The following is a 22,769-nucleotide window of genomic DNA, read 5'->3' on the forward strand; positions in this document are numbered from 1 at the left end:
TAGTGCAACTGACTTTATTCAGTTTTATTATTTGTGGATATCTATCTGAAAATTCTTGTTCACTTGAATGGCACATGTTCTTTCAGAAATATTCAAATATTAATCAATATAAGAAAACCTAAGATAAATGTGAAAGGACCACTTCTTACCTCAGTCACAGCTTGGATTGATGCACCATGCTTCAGAAGAAGTTCCATTACTTTTATTCTGTTCTTCTTGCAGGCAATGTGCAGAGGTGTAAAACCATTCTGTAAATGAGAAAGAACATACTTTTTGATACTGCATATGTCATTAAAAAGTAGAATTGGTTATAGAGTTCATATAGAACATTCCTTTGTGATAACAAAACACCTCCCAGATTTGTTTTGGCTTCAAACTGTTCGTGTAAAACAGAAAAAACTTCTAAAGAAGAAAAAGACATGTCTTATACAACCACTTTTTATTATGAAATACGTTGTCCACTCATATTAAAAAATATTTCTAAAAAACATCTTTTCACCTAAAGCTACCAAAAACTTCATTTTAGCTTAAATTTATTAAGTGTTCACTTTTTTTTTGGACTTTTCAGAACTGCTGGTGAAAAAGAGCACTTCACATTTACAAGCTCTGACATTTGGATCCTTTTCTAAACTAATCTTACTACTATTTTTTCTTTCATTACTTACCACTTTACTATTTTGTCTTCTCCATTAAAAAATATTGCTTGTACAGCAGTGTGAACATTTTCAACTACCATCTTATTTAGCATGAGATGATACAGCAAAAACAAGTAACACAAGAAAATAAGCCGTCCACAGCATCCAAGACTGGTACCACAACACTAGTCACTGAATGCTGATGCCACTCTATACACTCATCAAAAAAGTCTTCACAAAGTAATTCTGAAAACTGCTCAGATCTGATCAAAAATAGCTCTGTTACCTGACAGATGATAAATAATATCATATGCTTTTGTAACATCGGGTCAGTGCAATTGTCTGTTCCAGTTAAGTGTGAGCAGCTCTCAACTCTGCTGTTAACAGTGGACAACATCCAGGGTAAGCTCAGATGTGTTTCAGGGAAGGGTGAGCCCAAATTCCAGGTACTGCACTCAAGCTACCTTCTGCTTAATCATCCTGAGTGGGGATCAGACAGAATAACAGGACACCCTAAATGATTTAGGTGAAATGGAAATTTGTGGCTATGTTACAAGACCAATCATAGGCCGCTGCTGGCAACTCTGAAAAGCTAAAACTGTTAATGCTTTGATTATAACACAAGGCCAGAACAAATATTACAGGTCCACAAGCCTCCTCACTTGCCAGTTATAGAGAACAAAACCCGTAATACGTTGACCAAAGACACCTAATCTGACACAGAAAACAAAGGGATTGTGAGAACCAATCTTTGAAGTCTGTGCTATTTTCAAAACAGAGTCAATCCCACCCAGCTTTTGAGGGTTTCAGAAGCTCATGTAACATTGCAGGTACTGAATGAGTTACTAGCTGTGAAACCCATCACCCCAATTCATTTCAGACTGTTTGGAACAGCTACTGAAGACCCCTCAAATAAGCCCAACATTTTAAAGACAGTGGATTGCAAGTAAAATTTAGAACAAAATGAATTCAGTTTGTATGTAGTTTCATTACACTAACAGGTTTTATTTTTGGTTTTGAACTAAGAGGGCATGTGGCTCCTTTGATATAATTACAATATACCACAAATAATCCTTATGCAACTCATTCTTACTTTTTACCATTTCACATCTTTGAGAGCTAATAAAAATTCTCTTTTTTTTTTTTTTTTTAAGGTTTAAGGTAATTATTTTTTATTTACAAACATTTAAAAGTAAGAAATCTCTCAATACTAAAAACTACAGCAGTTAATCTGCAGCTGCTTCATCTATTCAGAATCGTAATGAGATACCAGGAGGCAAAAGTGCTCTAGTTATACTAGAAATACATAAATCCATTGATCATTTGTAAGCAAGGGTCTGCTCAGATTTCACGAAACACATTACCAAAGCTTTGAACCTCGAGCATCATCTCCTGGGCTGTAGTAACACGACATAACCTCACTGTCAACAGTCAGCAGGCAGAAAACTCTCAAATCAATCTCATGGCAACTTTGGAAGAATGTTAAGCTGCAAATAGTAACCCACTGTGTACTCACCAGTGCTTTGGCATTAGGATTAGCTTTCTTGTCCAAGAGAACCTTGGCTACTTTGTAGTGGCCACAGTGGGCAGCAACATGCAGCGCAGTCAGATAGTCATTAGTGACGTCATCTACAGGCACATTGTGCTGGATCAGGAGCTGAACACAGTTTAGATGATCTCCTTGTGTTGCCATGTGCAGCGGAGACAAACCATTCTGCAAAAAAAAAAAAAGGACCCAACACTGATGGGTTACAGGATGCTCAGAGAAATTAAACTCTCACCTTACAGCATGTCCTGTATGAAAAGCATTTTACAAGCCCATAGAGCACTCAAAATGAACTAAATGTGTTCAGTGTAACAATGAAAGTTCTTACTCTGGCAAAAGCCGCATGGAATAATGGAGTTGTCAGAGTTTATAGACAGCTCTACCTTAAAAAACAGCCATAACAGCAATGTTCTAAGCATAGCTTATTTCAGCTAGCATAGCACAGACAAGTTGGCAGAGTTAAATGAGTTATGTGAAGAACAGCACTTTGTGACTTTTAATACTCTAACCAGGAAATCTGCTGTTTTTAAAAGCTGCATTAAACTCACCACAGTAATAGAGCCTGCCTGTGCCGGGCATGAGAAAGCAGGCCAGAGCATCACTCAGCAATCACTATAACCTTCCCTGCTCCCTCCACTAGTGCTTTCCTAAATTTGGGTTGTACACATGCCTTACATCACATTACACACCTGTGGAGACCATTCTTCCCTGCTAACATTTTTACAAGAGCAAAATCTTCATATGCAACTGGACAAAAATAGTATCTGAATGAGACAACCATGTTGTGACCTACCAGAAAGCAGCGGTAAAGCTCTATTTTGCCAGGGAAATACCTGAAAGATTTATGTTTCTAAATCTCTATCAAGACTTGTTGCTTGCACTGCTTACAGCAGTTCATGAACAAGCTGCTGCATATATTACTCTTGCAGAGTAAGAACAGGTCAAACGCAAAGAGAAATAATTACGAGAACTTCAAAGGACTGATTCTGTTTCGTGTCCAAAGATTAAAAAATATTGCCTGAATCATAGAGTTCCTGTTACCAGAGGTACCTTACTTAGATAAACCTCAACACACCTTCTGTCATTTGTATTCTTTTTTACTTAGTCCTTCCAATGCCAAAATTAAATTCAAATTCAGGAGCTACTCTGGTAACACATAATAATATATAAACTATAAATTACTGACAGTACACTGTTTGCCATCATGGAGAAACAAAAACTTGCTCTCAGATGCAGTGCCCTCATGTGACCACAGTTAGCAAAGGCAAACTGGCATTGTAAAACCAGCTGAGATCTCAGGCTACCTGAAACAGATGATTTCTTTACTCTCCCACACACCAGGATAATAGCATAACAAGCACTCAAAAATAAGGTGGAAATACAAAGAGTGAAATAATTTTTTAAAGTGAAATGGAAGAAGGATGATAAAAACAAACAGGCTAATACTGTCATAATTTGAAAGCAGTTTACATTCAGTGCTGAAAAGCGGAGATTCTTGGACACAGCTTTATCTTTCAAATACAATTATCTCATGAGCATCTCACTTGTGATTTATGTTGGCCTGGGTAAGCCTCTCTCCCATGCCCAAAGGCTACTACAGTAATTATATACGTGGAAGCTGGATACAAGCATTGAATTTTAAATATTTTCACTGTCTTCTAGTTAAATAGCGGAATTAAAATAAATCATTCATTTCCCACAATCACCAAGCCCTCCTTGTAACAGTTTATGAACTGATAATGCTTTTTAGGTGACAGCAAAATATCATGAAAGTTTATACATCATTCTGTTCCACCATCAGGAGAAACCTCCAGGTGAAAAGTGTCATTCATTTAACAACGGCCAGTAAACCACACTTACTAATAGAGTACGAAATTAAGATGATGACATGGTGCTCCCTCACAGGAGACTTATATGATGGAGGCTGACAGTGTTGAAAAAGAAGGGAAGAAAGAGAGCAGTCACACATCCATTCCAGAAAATCAAGAAGATGCTTGACAAAAATTTGTTGTGTATGCAAAAATAGCTAGATTTTTTGCAGAACAGCATGAGACAGAACCAGATGGTAAAGAAGTTGATGAAGACAAAGGATTACTGTCTTTTCTTACAATCTAAAACAGGCTTGCTCTTAATTCTGTTGTAGATAAAGGTATACTGCGATCTTAAACAAGCTAGGTAAAATTTGAATGCCTTCAACTTCCCAGTAATAAAATAAAAATATTATGTACAACAACGTTCTCCTGTACCATATCCATGTCGTGAGACAATCCACCCATGTTTGTAAGAAGTGATTTGGTATTATGAGATGGAGCTACTATATAATTAGTTTATTACTGTTTTCATGCAGATTGCCAAGAAAATATTAAAAGGTGAAGTTTAAAAGGATTCAAAGAGATTGATGGCCATATGATACCTTAAATAAAAATCAGAACATGACCACAGAGATTAAGCAGAGCATCAAATGCCTGACTTCGCAAAGACAAAATCTGTGATACATAGCTTATTTGATAGCTGTGTCTACAGATTTTAATCAAGGAAAGTCATTAATTCTGATGTAAAATAAAAAGAAAAAGGAAAAGAGCCAAATAAGCTGACAAAAACAGTAATGAGAAAAGACAGAAACTGATACAAGAGATGTCATAGCTCCCACGGCAAATCATTGGCATATTCATGACTACAATTCAAGTTCCTTTTCTTCTTAGAAAACTTAGATAACCAATTAGGTCACTGACACCCCTGAAAATAAATCTAAGGTTATTCCAGTGTGGAAAAGGGCCATTGTTACCCTAAATACTCTTTAACAGGAAATAGCTATCAAACCGCAGTCTGTATTCTTTTTAAATAGTTTCATATAACAGAGGAAAACTTTGAAAAGTTAAAATTCTTTCAAGGATATGTCCTATTGCCAATAATATATGACTTCATTTGAAGAGATTGGAGCCATGTATTTTTCCAGAGAACTGTACCACAGCTTAGTGCCAAATGAATGGCTTCATTAATGTCATTCAGAGGTACCTCTACTTCTTAGCATACCTTCTGAAAACAGCAGAATTAACATATCAGAGGGAAACTCGGGAAGCTCCACACTTTCTTCTGCTCACTTTTTAATACATATTTTTCCCTCCTCCAAAGAGGAGCTCCCATTTTGCTGTAGATGTTCATGCAAGCTTCTGCAGGTCAACACCCAAAGTGCACCTTCCAGCCTTGTGCTATTTCCAACCCACCATCCTATGTTCTCATCTGTCTAATTTTGGCTAGTGAACTCTGGGCCAAGCTGTGTGAAACTCCCCAGGATGAGGAACAAATTCAAAACCCACAGGCCCTGAACGGCAGGTTAAGCTTCAGAATAACACCTGTCAGCACAAAATCTGCATAGTGAAGAAACATAGTTCCTTAGGAGAGGGTCTCATTTAAGAAGGTGAAAACTAGAGCAATGGGCTTTACGTTTTCTCCTTTAAGTAATTAATTGATCTACCAGAGAGTGTGGAAGAGCCTGACTGCCTCGAGTATGAGCTCTAGGCTCTGAGCATGGTAGTGGCATGGAGATGTGCCCCAGGCTGCTCCTGGACAGCCCCTTGCTGCCTCCCTCTGCTTGCGGAGGTTGCAAGTCAGGGCTCTGGGAGCCCAAGGAAACTCCGCATGCAGAGGATGGGTGGGTCCTGTCTGTCAGATTACCCATGACAGCACTTGCCAGTGACTCACTGAGCAGAGAAAAGCTGGTGTCAACCTCCCCAAACACATGCTAAATATATTCCAGTGAGGGGAAAAAAAGAAAGAAAGAAGAGGGAGGAGAACAGCAGAATATCGAAGGGCACTGAGACAGAATAGGACAAGATGACAGAATAGAAAAAAAATAACAGAAGGAAACAAGACACGTTGAAATATACATGGCTTACAGCCTGGGAGGAAAAATGTGGTAGAAAGTATCTTGGGAAAGAACCTCAGCAAACTGCACAATCCAACTGTCAGACCTGGATGGGAAAGTCACGGATTGTGTTGTGCTACGAACAAGGCTGCTGCACTGAGATTTAAAGCCAGCAATAACTGTGCAGCACAGACCACCACCAGAAGAGTTCTGGGAAGAATGTGCTTTAATGCCAGCCCTTGGCTCTGAAGCAATCTGCACACCCTAGTGCAGGTGATTTGCAATTTCCATGTAAAACTTTGTGTGATAAACTGCAGAGAGATAAGAAGTGGAGAAACTGGTTATCAGTCTAACTCCTAAGGAAATACGAGCTGTCTCCTGCAAAGAGACATTACTCTATTTTTATCTCTTATCTCTACTCTACCTCTAGGGTAATTTGGTGCAAGCTGAAGATACCTTGTAATCATCATGTATTTATTCAGGGTACAGAGATTTTCTAGCTACTGAAATTCTGAGCCATAGTGTTACCATACATGCCTTTTTGGTTGGCAGAGAAGCCTTTTATTGTGTATCTTGATTTAACATATTTTAGATATGCAGACAACCACTACATACGGCATCCACTCTGGAGACCTCCCACACAGTTACTTTAAATAGTTATGAAAGAGGAAAGTTATTGTCAAGCCCTTAAATATCAAAAACATGCAGAATTACATTTTTTGAAAAAAGTACAAGGATTATCCTAGCAGAGAAGAGAACAGTATCAGTTACCTTGGTTTTGGAAAGAATAGGGGCACCACGATCCAGCAGCATTTCTACAACTTGTTCATGGCCACTTCTTGCTCCACAGTGGAGGGGAGTCAACCCATCCTGTGGGACACAAACATTATAACCTATTAGTTTTAGGCACAGGAAGACTTTTTGCACTTTTATAAAAACCTACAACATCTAAAGAAAGTAATTAATTCCTGCAGGATGCTGATCTTGCATATCTGAACAGCTAAACCTGTTCCTACAAATAGACAAAGTACATTTTGGCTGATTTTATAAACAGGTAAATAGTCATATCACATTGGTGCTCAAGCAATGGGCTGCTTCCAGGCCCTCACTTTACATACATTGAAGTGGTAAATGCACATACAAGAAAAAGACGAAATTGTACATCAGGTACTTTTTGCCTGCATGACTTTAAGAAAAATGGGTCTTTCATTTGTCAGTATGAATCAAAGTGAAGGGATGATACCGATATCGGAGGGAAAAAAAATCTTTCTTATTTAGTTTGATTTTATTACATTGATTTTAACAGGTGTACAGCAGATGAGTAAACCATCTTAACTCCAGGTGGTAAAAGTATGCTGGATTAACTCCTGTTTCTTGTACTGCAGACCATAATCATGTGAATTCCAGCTGAATAGGGTCTAGTCACAGTCTACTCTCAATGCTTATTATAGTTTTTAACCAAGTTACTTCAAATTAATTTATTCTTTGATTTGTACCCTGTTTACAATACTCCCATATCCTGTTTTACATGAGTGCTATGACGAAAGATAGCACACATCTTCAGCAACTGTGAGTAAAGTCACATGGAGTTCTTCAAACACTATATGACATAATGATTTGTTGCAAATAGAGAAGTCGTGGCTTTGAAAAAAAATAGGAAGAAAAATTTGTGGTTTTGGAATTAGTAACAACAAGCACTTCTTTTGTTACAAGCAAAACAAATACACGGGAGCTACTGTCAGACAGGAACTACATTGTATTTTCATCAAACATGTCAGAGGAGAAGCCCTTATAACAAAGACTGAAATGAATAAAGCAGCAAGATAAATATTAATTTTCCAAACACAGGCCATAAAGGAAGGGGGCTCTCTCCAGTGCCTCTCAGCACTCTTAAAAGTATTTTATGTTGTCTAAAGTATTTTACAACGTTTTAATAAAAAGTATTATCTAAAATTTCTTTTCATACATCCTGTGCATGTTAATTCATGAACACACACACCCTCTCTGTATGGTAACAAGTAGTCCCAGTTTACCTCCTTAGACCCATTTTTGCCATGCATAATTGCAATATTCTTCCTTGATACTTCCTAATCCATTACTCTCTGGTAGATTATCAGTTTAAGACTCATAAAGTGCAGCTAGCTGGGGAGATGGAGGTACTGATTCTGAGCCTCAAGCTCTTCTGCTTCTACATTGCCCTCTCCTAATAACCTTTGAAACATAGCAGCCTGTAATTGTTGTGATTTATTTTTCCTGCTATTCTCATTTAAATATCACGTGGCCCTCACTGTGCATGTTTTTCCACTTAAATGAAGGCATAGGATTCTGATGTAGGTGAAGGAAAGATTCTTGGTTCAGACTTAACTTGATTAGGACTGAGGGAGCCATTTGTTCACACCAGACAAACACAGTTTGACTCACCATGTTCTTACATGTTTCACATTTTATGACCCCCCCACAATTCATTCAAACAAACGTGCCAGGGGTAGTATACACCAAGCTCACAGAGAACGAAACACGTTTGCTCATCTTCACAGGCTGGAACAGACCCCTCAGAGCTACCTCAGTGCTCCCCAGGGCACCGAGCCCCAGCCCCCTCATGGTGCCATCCCTCTGGCTCCTTCCTGTGGCTGGCAAGGTTCCTGGGGCCCAGGAGGTGGCAGGACATCATGCTCAGCCAGCTAGAGTTCGTTCTGGTCTTTGCAGCAGTCACCACCAGCAGGTGCATCACACGGCATGACACAACATTACAATGCATTGTAGGTTCTTGTTGGGACAGCACATCTAAAGCTATTTTTATGAGAATGTCAGGACTCCCACCATAAAAAGCAAATACACTTCAAGACAGCTCACTTGGCTGCAAAGGAGGTTTTTTTGGAATTTAAAAAGGAACCCTCTATTCACCTGGCATGGTCAATTGCTATACATCCCTAAAAGCAAGCAAAGAAATGAAGAGGCAAACAAACAGATGAGAAAGAGATACAATTTTGTTTTAAAGAAAGAAAAGAATCTGAGATTAGAAGAGACTGCTCTGAACTCAGCAAGACTCTACTGATTATGTCAGGAGATTTTCTCGTTGCTTATTTACTGTTGATATAAACTATACCATGTGAAGCATAAAATCTATCACGTGGATTAGGAAACAAACTTGCCTTAATATGATAGTCTGCAATGGCTCAGAAAAACCATTACAAACGATTATGACAATAATCTGCAGATTAAGGACTCTCTAAGTATGTGCTGACATAATAAATCATATCATCTGTATTATCTAGCCCTCCAGAGAGCCCGAGAGCAGCTCCAGCAAAAGCCAGGAGGACAATAGGAAGAATTCTGCTTAGACACAGACTTCCCATAAACATTGCACAAACTGTCTCTGGGACCGCAGCTCTTTCTTTAGCTTTTATTTCAAAGGTCCCCATCCCCCAAATAAGTGCAATACAATTCCTATCTCTGGTTCCTGTTGAGACTTGCATGGAGGTCACAAATGGCTTGAGTTTAGCAGATGCTGGTGCAGGTCACTGGGCCTCCTGGCTGCTGTTTCCCTGCCCCTACATGTGGCTGTAAGGACCCCTGAGCAGTGTGGTTTGGCACAGACCAGCCTCCCTGTCCCCCTCAGGGCTCCTTCCCCGTTAATGCCCACCCAGGAGCTCCCCTGCATGACAGGATCCACTGGGCCGTCACCACAGATCCAGTACCACAGCTCTCGCACCAGTGAGCAGCAGCTTTAACCCAATCTGTAAGTGATGAAATGAAGCGCAAGCACCCAGTAAAAAGTTTCCTGTGAGGCCAATACTCAGCAAAAGCTTGGCAGACTTCGAGCCAAATCCCCTGAGTCAGAGGCAGAAGGCATCCTTCCCCCAGCGGGGCAACTACTGCTGCCTCCAGGGTTTATCATCCCCATAGCTGCTTAGTGAGCCTCTGAGCAGGTGCTTCAGCCTAGCAGGGCTCTGCATCGCATGGTGCCTCCATGCCCTAAAACTCCCAAAGTCTTCACTTCACTCACACTATTGCAAAGAGACCCCAGTGCAGCAGGGGAACAAAGGAGGTTTGCTCTGCCTACACATGCAAAATGCACTTAAATTAACAAGTCAGTGTTATTCTTGTCATTATTTTATATCTTACTATATGTAGCTTTTCTGGAGCAGCTTATGTATGATCAGAGGCATCTTAAAAGAGTGTATCCCGCACATTCTCATGCAGATATGAGTACTGGCCTGTTATTTAGCTGCAAAATCAGTAAAATGAAGATTATGAAGACTTATTGTTAATCCAAGCTAAAATGTGCTCACTGCCTGCCTTCAGACAAATTCACTTTGGCATATGCAGTATTAGACAGCCAAAGCAAATCAAGCTAATTTAATCAAGCTCTCTAATTACACTATTTTTAAAGTCTTTTCTGGAAGACAGAAAAAGTAATTAGGGCAACATTCAGTAAACATGTTATGTGAAGCATCAGTAGGTCTTTGCTTGAATGTTATTTAAAAAAAAAAAAAAAACACGACAACAGAGTGATAAAAGTTGCCCTGGGCAGACTGAAGTGGCACATAGCTAGGACTTTGCATTGTTAGTTATTGAGGAGTACACTTTAGAGTTCAGTACAAACCCCCAACTGCCAGCTGCTAGACATCATGTACAAAAAAGGACAGACAGAAGATAAGCAGCTGGTTAAAAATAAACAAGTCAATGTAAGTTTGAACTAAAAGAAAAAAACATGGCTGAGCCTCAAAATAGATATTTTGGGAAATAACCTCATATGCTCACACCTTATCTGAATTAATTGCAGTTTGTAGGTGCATGACAATGTTTATGCTGCTCATCAAATCCTATTCCTAAGGAATACAGAGAAATCTGGAGTCCAGAGATGTCTTTTACAGTAATTTTAACAGAATAAGGATTTAGCCCTTTAGGTTAACCTTTTGTACAGTACTTCAGCACAGCAGTTTCCAGGACCATCTGCCAGAAGCAAACACAAATGCTCATGGAGATGACTAAGGAAAAGAAATGATTACCCCAACTTAACTTAATGCTCAGAAAAGACTGTATGTGTATTTATCTATAAAATACGTTCAAGAAAAATAAAAACTGATGTTACATGGAGAACATTTACAGTACCACATCCAGAGAATGGATTGCGAGCACAGATCACAGAATGACAGCTGAATAGCTAAACCTGTCCCATCCAAGAGTAGCAAATCCTTGTCTTGTCTGTGTTTGGTCAACAACATAAGACAGTATCTTCTGCATACTCACGTAAAGGTGAATTACATGATGAAGGAGAAACAAAGGGCTAGGAATTCCTGCCTCTGAACAAGAGAAACAAGCAATTTTCAAAAACTGTTCTCCTTTCATGTGGGGACAAAACCTTTGTCATTCATCTTTAAGGAGTTATTTTGTGTTCCATAATCAACATCTATATTAAATAGTATCTATATTAAATAGCATAATAAAATGTGTCCAACACATTTTATTTAAAGCAGAAAAAAAAAGCTACAGAATTCTGCTTCGTTTAAAATTCCTGGAGAGGTCTCACCTGCATTTAAAAATCTGCTAACAGAATCCTCACTTATTTTCACATACAAATCACATCTATTTTTCAAGTTGTGTGTGTATTCAGCACATGCCCCTACCCTTGCAGAGCACTACCAGGCTGGGCTCAGACTGGGCATCCCGCTGATAGATGTGACTTGACACAAGTATCAGAAAACACAGCCCTGGCTGCTTTGACTTCCAATACGTTTAGAAGTGGTCATACTGTTGCAAAAAGATATGACTGAAGCTTTTGTCATCTCGTGTTTTTTTAAGACGGTTCTAAGTCTAAGACATTGAAAAAAAACAGATGGCACTTAAGAAAAAAATGAAATGTCCGCAAAGTTGACATACCTCAATTGTTCTGCCTTGGAAAACAACATTGGGTCAGGTAGGAATAAAAAGAGAGCTTTAACAGGAACATGTGTTATAATGGCTCACAGCAATTAATTTTTGGTATTGAATACGACAGCCAGGCAGACACTCCTGAAACAATATTCTTTTTAACTTTAACACCACATTACTCTGAGACCTCTCTTCCTTCTTGTACTGATTCATAAATCCGTTTTGATCTAATCCAGCGATGCTGTTGCCTCTCCAAGTCTCCTTGGTAGAGCCACTTACTGCCCAGACCAGGGGCTGGTAAACCCTTGCCAGGATGAGTCAGTGACGCTGGGAGCTAAACTTCCACTTAGTCACTAACTGGCAGAAAATGATGCCTCTGGTAATGTCAGACAAGTGCAATGATGAGTGACACACAAGCAGGAGAAGTTATGGAGAAGTTATGCAAATCCTTTCTGATTTATAGGGAGAAGGGGTGTTTGGAGAAACAGGCAGTGTCTGGGGAAGTTAGACAAGAAAAAAGAAAAACTACCAAAACCAACAAAAAACCACAACCAAACAAAAACTACAACAAAAACTAAAACCCACAAAACCTTCATGAAGCACACTCATCCATTGCCTTTTGCCTCACTGGGAAGCTCTGCCAGACTCCAGAGCTGTTAATGCTTCTGCCCTCTTCCTGGATCCTGTTTCCGTTGCAGCCTGTATTTTTAGTTACAGAAATTACCCTAGTATCTGACCCTGGGGTCTGTGATACAGAAAAATGAAACAGATCAGGAGTTTTTTTAACTACAGGAAAAGAACAAGCTGGACTCAAACTATTTAAAGTCCTGGTCCCAACATTTTGGCTGCAGTGGGCCATGTAAGTTCTTGCAGAGAGGACGCAAAGATTCCCTTGCCAGGTCCCTTCCTCCCTGCTGTGACCAAATGCACATCTGCCACATCACCAAAACGTGGCCCACCCCAACACAAGGTGAGCCGAGTCCAGGATGTGACAGGAGAGGCAAACTTGCCCCCTCCACCTGGCAGCCCCAGTGTGCCACATAGGAGGCTGGTATTTTAGTCCAGAACAGATCACTCAGAATCATTGAATGGTTAAGGATGGAAGTGTTTGAAAAATGTCTCAAGTACAACTGCCTTTTTTTTTTTTTTTTTTTTTTTTAAGGAGGAAGAAAGAGAGAGGAAGAGAGGAGGCGGCTGCTCAGAACAACAGCCACATGCCTGCATGCAAAACAAACCCAGGAGGCAATCCTACCCCTGAGAGGTAGCAAAGTGCTTCTAAGAAGCTAACAAAGCAAAAAATCAGGTGCGAGACAAAGACTGCAGAGTGGGGAAAAGAAGTTTAATTCTGGTCAAGTGCTATATACGCTGTCATTTTGAAACACAAAGGTAGAAAGTAAAGGGAAGTAACATGAAAGGAAAAAACAGATGTTGTAGACAAGGGGTACTATGTCCTGACAAGAGTACAGGCTTCTTTGGGATGCTGTAAAGACTCCAATTCTATGCATGCTAGTTTCATCATACTGTGCATAGGACTGAAGACTTTATGCAAGCTGCTCTGTAAACCCTCTCGAGATACTGTGCCTCTGCTAATGCCAAGCACAAGAAGAACCCACTTTCCATGTTACCCATGACAAATCATCTCTTCCATATCCCCCAATCAGAAAAAAAAAAACACCACACATTTTACAAGGAAATCATGAATGACTTCCTAAGCTAAAATGGAAAAAAACAATCAATAAAAAATGCACAGACAGAGTGAAGAGAAAGTAAGTTGACCCAGTTTCTAAATTTGACAGAAATTAACAAAAAAAAAAAAAAACATGCCTCAACAAACACCAGAGGATATCTTAGAGACTGCTGAAACACTGGAAAACCAAACAGAAACCTGTGGATACAGTAACAAATGCCGAAAAGGTATTTTTAGGTTATATTTTTTATTTGTTCAGAGTTTTTTTCTGGTGGAAATTATACAGAATAACTAAAAATGGAAGATGGATAGGTGACAAGCTAATATTTTGAGGAACTGAAAATTGTCAAAAAATTAGTGTCACAATTGAAGATTTCCCCCCATGCACAGGAGCATGTTGCAAAGACTGCTGTGACAGCCCAGAGCACTTGTTCTGGGTTTACCTCCAAACTTCGGAACCTTTCCTTTTCTTTAGACCACTGTATGTAAATAAAACACTCCTAAACTAATTAGATTGGATTTTAACAACAACAATTAGGTATAACCACCTGCATTGACCTTCCAGGACACTCAGTGACTCGAGTCAGGTGTCAACCTGCTGGAAACCATCACTACACCTGGCCCATTTGGTGACAAATTCAAGGCAGCAGCTAAGCACTGAGTCAGGCAGAGGCTGAGCTGCTGCACAGCCCTGCAAGAGGGAGGTGAGACTCATCAGCAGTACTGTGCTCTGTGACACTGCCCTGTGGGTGAAAGAAAGGCAACCACGCTGCAGTTGAACGTTACTCTTTTAATATTCAAATTCTGAAAGATCTGAACTGAATTCTTGGCTTTTAGTGTATTCACATCTAATCGCAACTAGCTCATAGCAGCATCTAATTAAATGCTCTGAGAACATGGAAAGTAGTTGAGTCTGAGCTTTGCCATGCATGGTATTTCACACAGAGTTTTAAGAGACGTAAATTCTTAGCATCCTACTGAAATCGTTTTTACAAAAAAGAAATGCATTACGGTTTTGGTAGCCTGCCAGGAAGACAAATGATTTAAGCTGTACAGCAGCTAACAGGTCAGAGGCAAGAACTCCATACAGTCACTTACAGCATTCACACTGAAGCTTACCCTTGTTTTGGCATCAATTTTAGCTCCTCGATCAAGTAGGAGTTTGACCATATTTGCATTTCCCCTCTTCGATGCAACATGCAATGGTGTGATATCATTCTGTGAAAGAAAAAAAAACACAAAACAACACATGAAAACAAATATTCATCTACCCGTCTTTCAGGACCTCCATGATCAGTTTTGCTCACAGAATGAACTATGCACACTTTGCTAAAGGGTAAAACAGTTTTGTTTCCCTGGGAGCATGCAAGCAAAAGGAAGCTGTTCTTTTCCACACATGTGAATTACTGGTCTGAGACTACAACCTTTATATTATCGAGGCAAATGTTCAAATTGTGGTTGAAGTTCAAACGAGACATCCTGACTGTGCCTCAGTTTTTGTATAGGAGTTAAATATCATCAATTTTACTCTCTAAACCCCAGCAATTTACTTTAGCTACAGTTGTTTCTGAATATTTAGTGATAGGGATTAATACCTCAAAACTTCATTGGTCAATTAGAATTCATGAAAAATAAATAATAAAAAATACATCTGCAGGTGTAATTCAAAACCAACAAGATGTCAGTGTCATTTATTTCTGTCAGCAATCTCTGATAGCCTCTTGAGGACCTTCGCGTCACAGTTACATCACTAATTTCCTCTACACAAATTGTTCCTCCAATCGATGTAATACTTTTCTTCAAGTGAGACTGTAAATAGGCAGATATGCTTTGCTAAACAACGCCTTGCAGGATGGCAGCTTGTAGCTGTGCTGCACATTGAGGGCAGTTACATAACCAATGCGTGCGCACACAAACATGCTTTTTTAACAAGATGTAGCTAGGACATTTCTTCATGCTCTGATGAATCCTTTATCTTCTGGTGTATGAAGGCCACATCCTGTATATATTTGATCATACGGAGCCAAGTGAAAATAAAATAACTTAAACAGAGCATGCAGCTAGGGTATGGAGACAAACAGAATTATCAAGAACATGTTCCTGAGCACTCAGGGGCAGCCAAACAGCTGGCTGTGTAAAACTGGCTTCCCCATGACTGAGCAGAAAGCAGTAAATTTTAGTGAGCATGTATCCTATGGCTGACTGAATTGGAAAGGCACCCATCACCTTGAATAGCTGGAGAGCTGTACAAGTGTCTTACCTGGCCAACAGACCGTTAAACAGCACTTCCTCAAAACCGCAGGTGAGTGAAATGATAGAGAACCAGTACCAAAAGAATATCTCCTCTCTGATGTGACAAGTTGACTCACAGTTTAATAGTAACGCCGAGCACCTAACCCAGTATGCTCTATCTTTATTTACAAGCAATTACACTACAAAGCTAACCTACAGCTACTAGAAAATACTAATTAATACTACCACAGAGGCAAACCACATTTTAGAAAGAAGAAATAACTTCTTTCTCTAATAATAATCACCATTAGAGCATCTAAGTTACTATTCCAGGGTAACTTGTGATTTCTTTAAAACATGAAATAAAACAAAAGGCTGCTTAACACATTAAACAAAGAGTATGCTCAGCCTGATCCTCCCAGGGATGTAAAACTGTGTGATTGCATAACATGCAATTTGCAAGTTGGTTTAGAAACAAGAGTAAAGGTGGGGGAATATCCATTTTCATGGTCAAAGAGAGGAGTCCTCCTCAAAAGACCTTCGCATTTCAGGTTAGTACTGAAATATCAGGACCTGCTCCCTGTGCAGCTGGTCTCAGTTTCTGGCAGGGGACAAGCTCCCTGGCTGAGAACATGAGGAAATTCTCCAGCATCTAATAGGGACTAACTTCATTCCTTTGCTGGAGAGCTAGCAATCCATCTTTCTTTCATCTGATACACTGTCTTTAAAAAAAGCATATAAATTTAACGTCTTGAGGATCTTGAAACTCTGAATTACATTTGGTTGAAAACAGGCAGCAGGATCACACTAGGAAGAGATAGGTAAGTAAAGGATATGTTCACTTTAGACAGTTTGTTAAGTAAACAAATTTCACACAGCTACTCTGAAATAATGAACTGAACAGGAAGAATCAAAGAAACGAAACCTTACATACCCAGTGAAATATCTGTCCTTATGAATGAACGAGATCAGTTCCCCTTTCCTGGGAAAAGAGCACTGCAGGAGCAGTATTTCCTCACTCTCTAGTTTTCATCACACACTATTAATCTACTCAGACAGTTCATAAAAAGAATTAAGAGACGAAGAAGAAAAAGCATATTTGGCCCTATTCAGCCCTAACAGCTCAGGGAAATATTGTGGGGAAATCAAAGGGAAAAAAGAGAGGGGACAGCTCTCCATCCAGAATTTAAGTTCGGCATTTAGCTATTTGCACTTTTACTGTTAGCAAACAGTATGAAGTAATAATTGTGCATGCTGAGAGTCCTGAACCCTGAACAGAAGAAGGGAAGCATTATGTGAATGCTCACGCAACTGCACACTGAAGTTTAGGGTGAGTAACTCTTCCTTGGTCAAGACTGCGTTTGTTCAAGGCTTAAAGTATCACACCCAGATGCATTACGCTCCTCCCACCTCTCAGCATACATTTGTGACAATTAAGTACAACTGAGATAAAAATAAACCTCAGACATCATCATCATTAATATTTCTGATGACAAAACATAAAGCAAGCAAATTCAAACTCCAGTTGTTTGTACTTGTCACACGAAAACGGAGATTTAAAAAAAAAAAAAGCTTAATAATATGCACAGCTTGGGTGTAGGTTATTAAAACTGTGGTATCAGCAAACAATATATCCACCAAATGTAAGGTTCTGAATTCTTCACTAAATCAACAGCGTCTGCTGTCTTTTCAGTCTATTTTTAACTGTTTGATCTTCTATAAATTTCTCCCTTTGTTCTCAAGATAGAATGGTAAATCAGGAAACTTTTGAAGATGTTTTCCTGCAGTAACAAAGCTGAAATGCCTTCAAAAAGTAGCCAGAAAAAGATGCGGTTCAGATCTAGAATGTCTATTGGAGCACTCCTTGCCCTCGATGTTGAAAAATCAAATGCTGGATAATGTCTCATGCAGACCCCTTGACAGCGAGATCCTTTGTCATCCAACTTGAGAGTTAACAAATTCTGTAAGGAGTATATAACGTAACTTGTGAGAATAACAACATGAAATTGTAAATAAATGTTTGTAGCGTTCTGAAGCAGCACATGGCCTTTTCTCTCCCCCTTGGCAGATGTCCTGGTGTACATGACTCAAAGTATTCTGAAAGTGTATACAGATCAAAGTATGATGGATTATATGCATGCATTTTTTTCTATACCTCACAGCATTGTGGACGGCTGTTTTCCCTTTATCTCTATCCATTGTCTGCTGCAGCTGCTACCCTCTTATGAAGGGCCTGTGCCTTCCCTTGGAGTCTCCCAACGTTCAGAAATCTGATGGGTGAAGACTGATCTGCTTTTCTTTTTTGATGGCTTCTGCTCATGGCTGATGAGAGGAGACACTAAGCCCTTTCAGCTACATCTCTATCTACAGCTTCATAAGAAAATTCAAAAAACTTCAAGTTATCCTGTGCTGGGCAACCTACATTTCCCATCTGAAATGAGATCAACTCCTCTCTGACACATGCCATCATCCATCACAGTTCACCACAGCAGTCCAAATTATTCCTGTTACAAATTAGCAACACAAATGGCTAGGAAGTCAGGAAAAAAAAAAAACCAGAAACTTAAAATGGACAGAGTGCAAACACTATGTATCTTGCGGCTTTATTTCAATGCTTTTAGAAAATGAAGAATTCCCCCCTAGATTCTGGTATGATATGCTATCCTACAGACTGCCTTTCACTCGTGTCAGTCTGAGTTTACAAACATAAGGATGCCAATAATAAACAAGAAAAGTAAATATTTCCACTTATAAGTATCATATTGGGCTCTGAAGTGTAACTCTAAATACAAACAAACAACAGGTGAAAGTTTCCTGTTCATGCCTTACATTGTTTTAAATGCTGTTTGCATGGGATAAGCTTGGTAACACAGTGATGAACAGAACAAGAAATCCCCCTGAGGCAATGGTGCTCTACCAGTGACACAATACCCAACTGATTCCCCAGGCACCTCCACCACAGTCAGAAGGGGGAACTGTCCCTCTCGCAGTCCTGCAAGGGCCAACCACTGGCTATGGATACTGCAAGCAGTTTGGTTGCTTGGTTGGTTTGAAGGACCTTCTTCATTCCCACACTGCAGCTGTTGCCAGGGGTAGACCACGCAGGGAACTGTGAAGACCCACTGCCAGTCTTGTAGGAAATTGGTATTTCTCCCTGCTACCAGTGAGAGAGCTTACCTCCACTGCTTAGCAATCCTCCCAGACCCCCACCAGAGAATAGTTTTATAAAAAACTCCATTTATTTACCTTCATTTTTTTTTTAAATACAGTTTCTTACCAAAATGTTCAGATGAAGCTTGAATTTAGTAAGGTTGTCCTCAGTTTTCCCAACTGAGAGCAGACTCAGAATTGACAAAGAGTGCATCAAGAAAATAGAAGCTGAAAGCAGGCAGACTGCTGAAGTGTAAAGTTTGGAAAACCTCTCCACCATTATGAGTCCTTAAGAAAAGAGCTTAACATTGATTGCCATATACTGGAATTGTCATCAACAATCCTGCATGGCTATTATTAGCATTGCCAGTTTGTGTGGGTAGAGAAGGATTGTGCCGTGTATGTGAAGACTGTCATATGTAACCATGCAGCTACAACACATTTTATATGAGAACAATCAGTATTTTCTCCTCCTATATTTTTCTGTAATTCAAAACTGGAGCTAAAACTCAGTACAACCCCTGCAGATAAAAGTATTATGTTCTAGTAGCTGTTACTGGGATCACTGAGAGTTGCACGGGATTTTCAACTATAAAACAAATTAGACATACAACCACAAACACACAATCAGATGCTCTTCAGGAAACCTTAAGACAGTTCAAAGAATTTTCAGCTTCTTTCTCCTCTATTTACTGTTAATGAATCTTATATTGTGCTAAATTAATTCTTGTGTGTACTTCTCTTTCTTCAGGACTGAGATGTATAAAATGAATCCTGGAAGAAAAGAAGGAAGAACATAACAAGGAACTGTTACGGCAAACTACCACTAGGGAAATAAAAAGATGTTCTTCTCTTATGTTACTGTCACTTACATATTGCCTGCTTTTTTTGACGGGCTAATGGTGTTCTGCTCCTCAGCCTCAGGGTCATCATTAATGCATGCTGTCCTCACACCACCCTCTCAAGATTACCAAATCCTTCCTTTCTGCATGCAAAGCCCACTCCCAGTGGAACTGAGATCTGCTCTAGAGTAAGGAGTGCTGTGAATCTGGGAGGCTCTTCACAGGGCTGGATGCAGACACACGGCACAGTGACTACCTCCCATCTGCTTGGCAAGAAAGATGAGGGTAGAGATCACCTTCACATCGAGAATTACTTTGCTACCTGAATCTTCTGACCTGCTCAAGTATGGAATGGATGTGAGGGTCACAGAAGTTTCTTTCAGTCACTGCCCTGGAAGCTGCAGAGAATGATTTTTTGATTCTTTTCTAGCCATTACACTTCCTCAGAGAGGGGCAGAGCTTGTGAGGCATTTCCTTACCTGGGCTACACAGATATTTCTACTAGAAGACAATCTGAGACAGAAGGATGATACCTGAAGACTCTGCGAACCCCCCAAAGATACTTTTTGCCTAATTATAGTTCTCAGAAAATACAGTTTATTCAAAGCACCTTTCCCGCCTCCCTGGTCTGCACAGCAGCCATGGAGAAACACTTTTTGTGCTTTCTTGTTGCTGACTTCGCACAGGGCAATCTGGCACCACAGCTCCATCACAGCTGGCCATGAAGCACAGCAGATCAAACTGCCTGCCCTCCCTGCACACTGCCCCAGGGATGCACGAGCAAGGCCTGAATGGGAAAGCGCAGGCACTCTGCAGGGATTAGAGCTGATTTAGATAAAAAAAGCTTTCTTGCACCAGATACTGTAGATGTAACCAGAACTGCTAAGGAAACTGGTTTCTCATTCCTTCCAGTGGCTGTTAGTTGGTTTTAGCATGTACCTCGATGCATCTTTCCAAGTCCTAGATAGCAAAGTGCAAAGCAGTCTACAGCAAATTTGATGGGGGCAGCAGAGAGACAAAAAGAGAACGGAAACCTTCTGTGACCTTCTGTCCTTTATGTCCAGCACAGTCCCCTGCCCTCAGGCTGAAGGAGACCTGATTCCTGGTAAATCAGAGTCAAGCAGATGGCACGAAGCCCGTGTAACTGCATCCAGCTCCAGAAGCAGCAGCTAAGATGGGAGCATGGCAGTTATTACCATGCGTTTGGTCACTGCATGCCACAGCAACAGGTCTCCTGAACCGAAAGCCTGGAACAGCAGAGCCCACTTGGCAGACTGCATTTCTCTATGCTAACCAGTAGATTAGTAGTTCCAGAAGATGGAAAGTAGATATTAAAACCATCAAAACTCTGGGTAACACACCAGATACAGTTTGATTCGAAACTACAAGTGGTTGATGAACAATATTTGTTCGTAAGGAAATGGTGCAACAAATTGTTGCGATCCTTCAAAGCACAAGTAGTGAGCATACTCACGTTAGCTTTGTTACAAAGGAGACCAACTTCACCCTCAGTTACCCTTTGTTCTATTCCTCCCCTTCTTTAGCCCATATGTGATTATCTCACAGTTAAGCAAGAGGGAAACAAGGCAACGTGATGAAGGAATTTCCTTAGCTTTGAAGAGTTTCAGAGAAGCATAGCCACACACATGCAAGTCTCTTACAGAGAGCGATGATGAACGGATATAAAATGCCTGCTATGTCCAAGCCAGTGTGTACCCTGCCAGTAATTGTAACAGGTTTACAGTAGATTTTGAGCCCAAGAAGTCAAGCAATTTGGAGTGAGTATTTTTCCTTCATTACAAAGTGGCAAAGACTCAGCCCAATATAGAGATTCTGTTTCATTTGGATCGAGGTTATGAAGAACCTTGGAGCTGCCTCTCTATAAATGGGTGGAAACAGGGGTATCACAAAGCTGATTTTACTGAAGTCATCTCCATCCATCCTGCAGGGAACTTTCCATGTTGTGCCATCTTCCCTGCACTTGCAACAAGGTTGGAGGAGAAAGCACAGGCACAGAAGAGCGAACACAGTTCAGTGGAAGAGCTGACACTAAATCAACTGCTGGTCTGGAAGAGCGCAAACCAGAAGCAGGTACCCTTCCAGCCCTCCCTCCCAGCCTCTATGTTCCGCAGGTACATAGGCCAGCAAGTGCTGTCACACCTGCAAGAGCTCCTGGACCTATGCCTATTTTTCTTAGATGCAATGAAAGAAAGGAACAAGGGAGTTTATGACGGCCGAGAGGCAGGCAGGTGTACACTGGCAGGGGTGAGGGGAGCAGCTGCTATTGCGTATCACTGGGGACATCATTTATTTACAATACAGCACCACTGCTCACCTCCTGTACACACACCAGGAGCCATCATCAAGCTCTCATCTTTCCCTGCCTTCATTGCTGGAACCTTTTTCTTCCCTTGGGCCTCTCAGAAACCCACTGAAAACATACCAGCTGAAGAAATCTCTTTTGCCTCCCATCTGACCTCCTGTTTCTTACATCATTTCACCAGCTCCTCTTTTCACCACACTTGCCCTTTCCCTTAAAGCTCAGAGCTCTGCCTTCATCTTACATGTCCCTCTCATTACCTCCATCCCTCTCCGCTGACAGTCAGGTGTCTTCGTGTTATCACCTTCCACACAAGTGTACCATTACCATAATCCCCTGCTCTTGTTCAAATCCCTCCCCAGAACTGATAGTTCCCTAAACATTTTAACACGAATTTAGAGATAGAGAAGTGTCAATTTGTATTTATTTAGCAAGAACAAAGGGAGAAGAGTTGGTTGTCAAAAGTCCTTTTGATACCCCCATCCTACAGTTTGCTCTTTGTACTTCTGAAAGAAGAGTACAGACACACCGTATGATTTTATTTGGGTTATATCCCTTCCAGAACCTTGCCTTGTTTCTTGTCTTCCCAGATTGTGAGCAACTCAAACAAGGGGCTTT

General features: G+C 40.3%; 1 protein-coding gene across 14 annotated transcripts in view; it reads right to left on the minus strand.

Annotated features, from left to right (window-relative positions):
* Positions 1-22,769, minus strand: part of ANK3 (ankyrin 3) — a 361,577-nt gene that overhangs the window by 108,066 nt on the left and 230,742 nt on the right. For all 14 annotated transcript variants that reach the window (XM_080597952.1, XM_080597951.1, XM_080597944.1 and 11 more), the window contains 4 exons: positions 14,727-14,825; positions 6,818-6,916; positions 2,152-2,349; positions 150-248 (listed from right to left, as the gene is read on the minus strand). In XM_080597952.1, coding sequence (XP_080454078.1) covers positions 150-248; positions 2,152-2,349; positions 6,818-6,916; positions 14,727-14,825 — 495 coding nt within the window. The remainder of the gene's footprint in view (positions 1-149; positions 249-2,151; positions 2,350-6,817; positions 6,917-14,726; positions 14,826-22,769) is intronic.

Source organism: Anser brachyrhynchus, assembly GCF_964034855.1.
Source record: "Anser brachyrhynchus genome assembly, chromosome: 6".
Classification (NCBI taxonomy): domain Eukaryota; kingdom Metazoa; phylum Chordata; class Aves; order Anseriformes; family Anatidae; genus Anser; species Anser brachyrhynchus.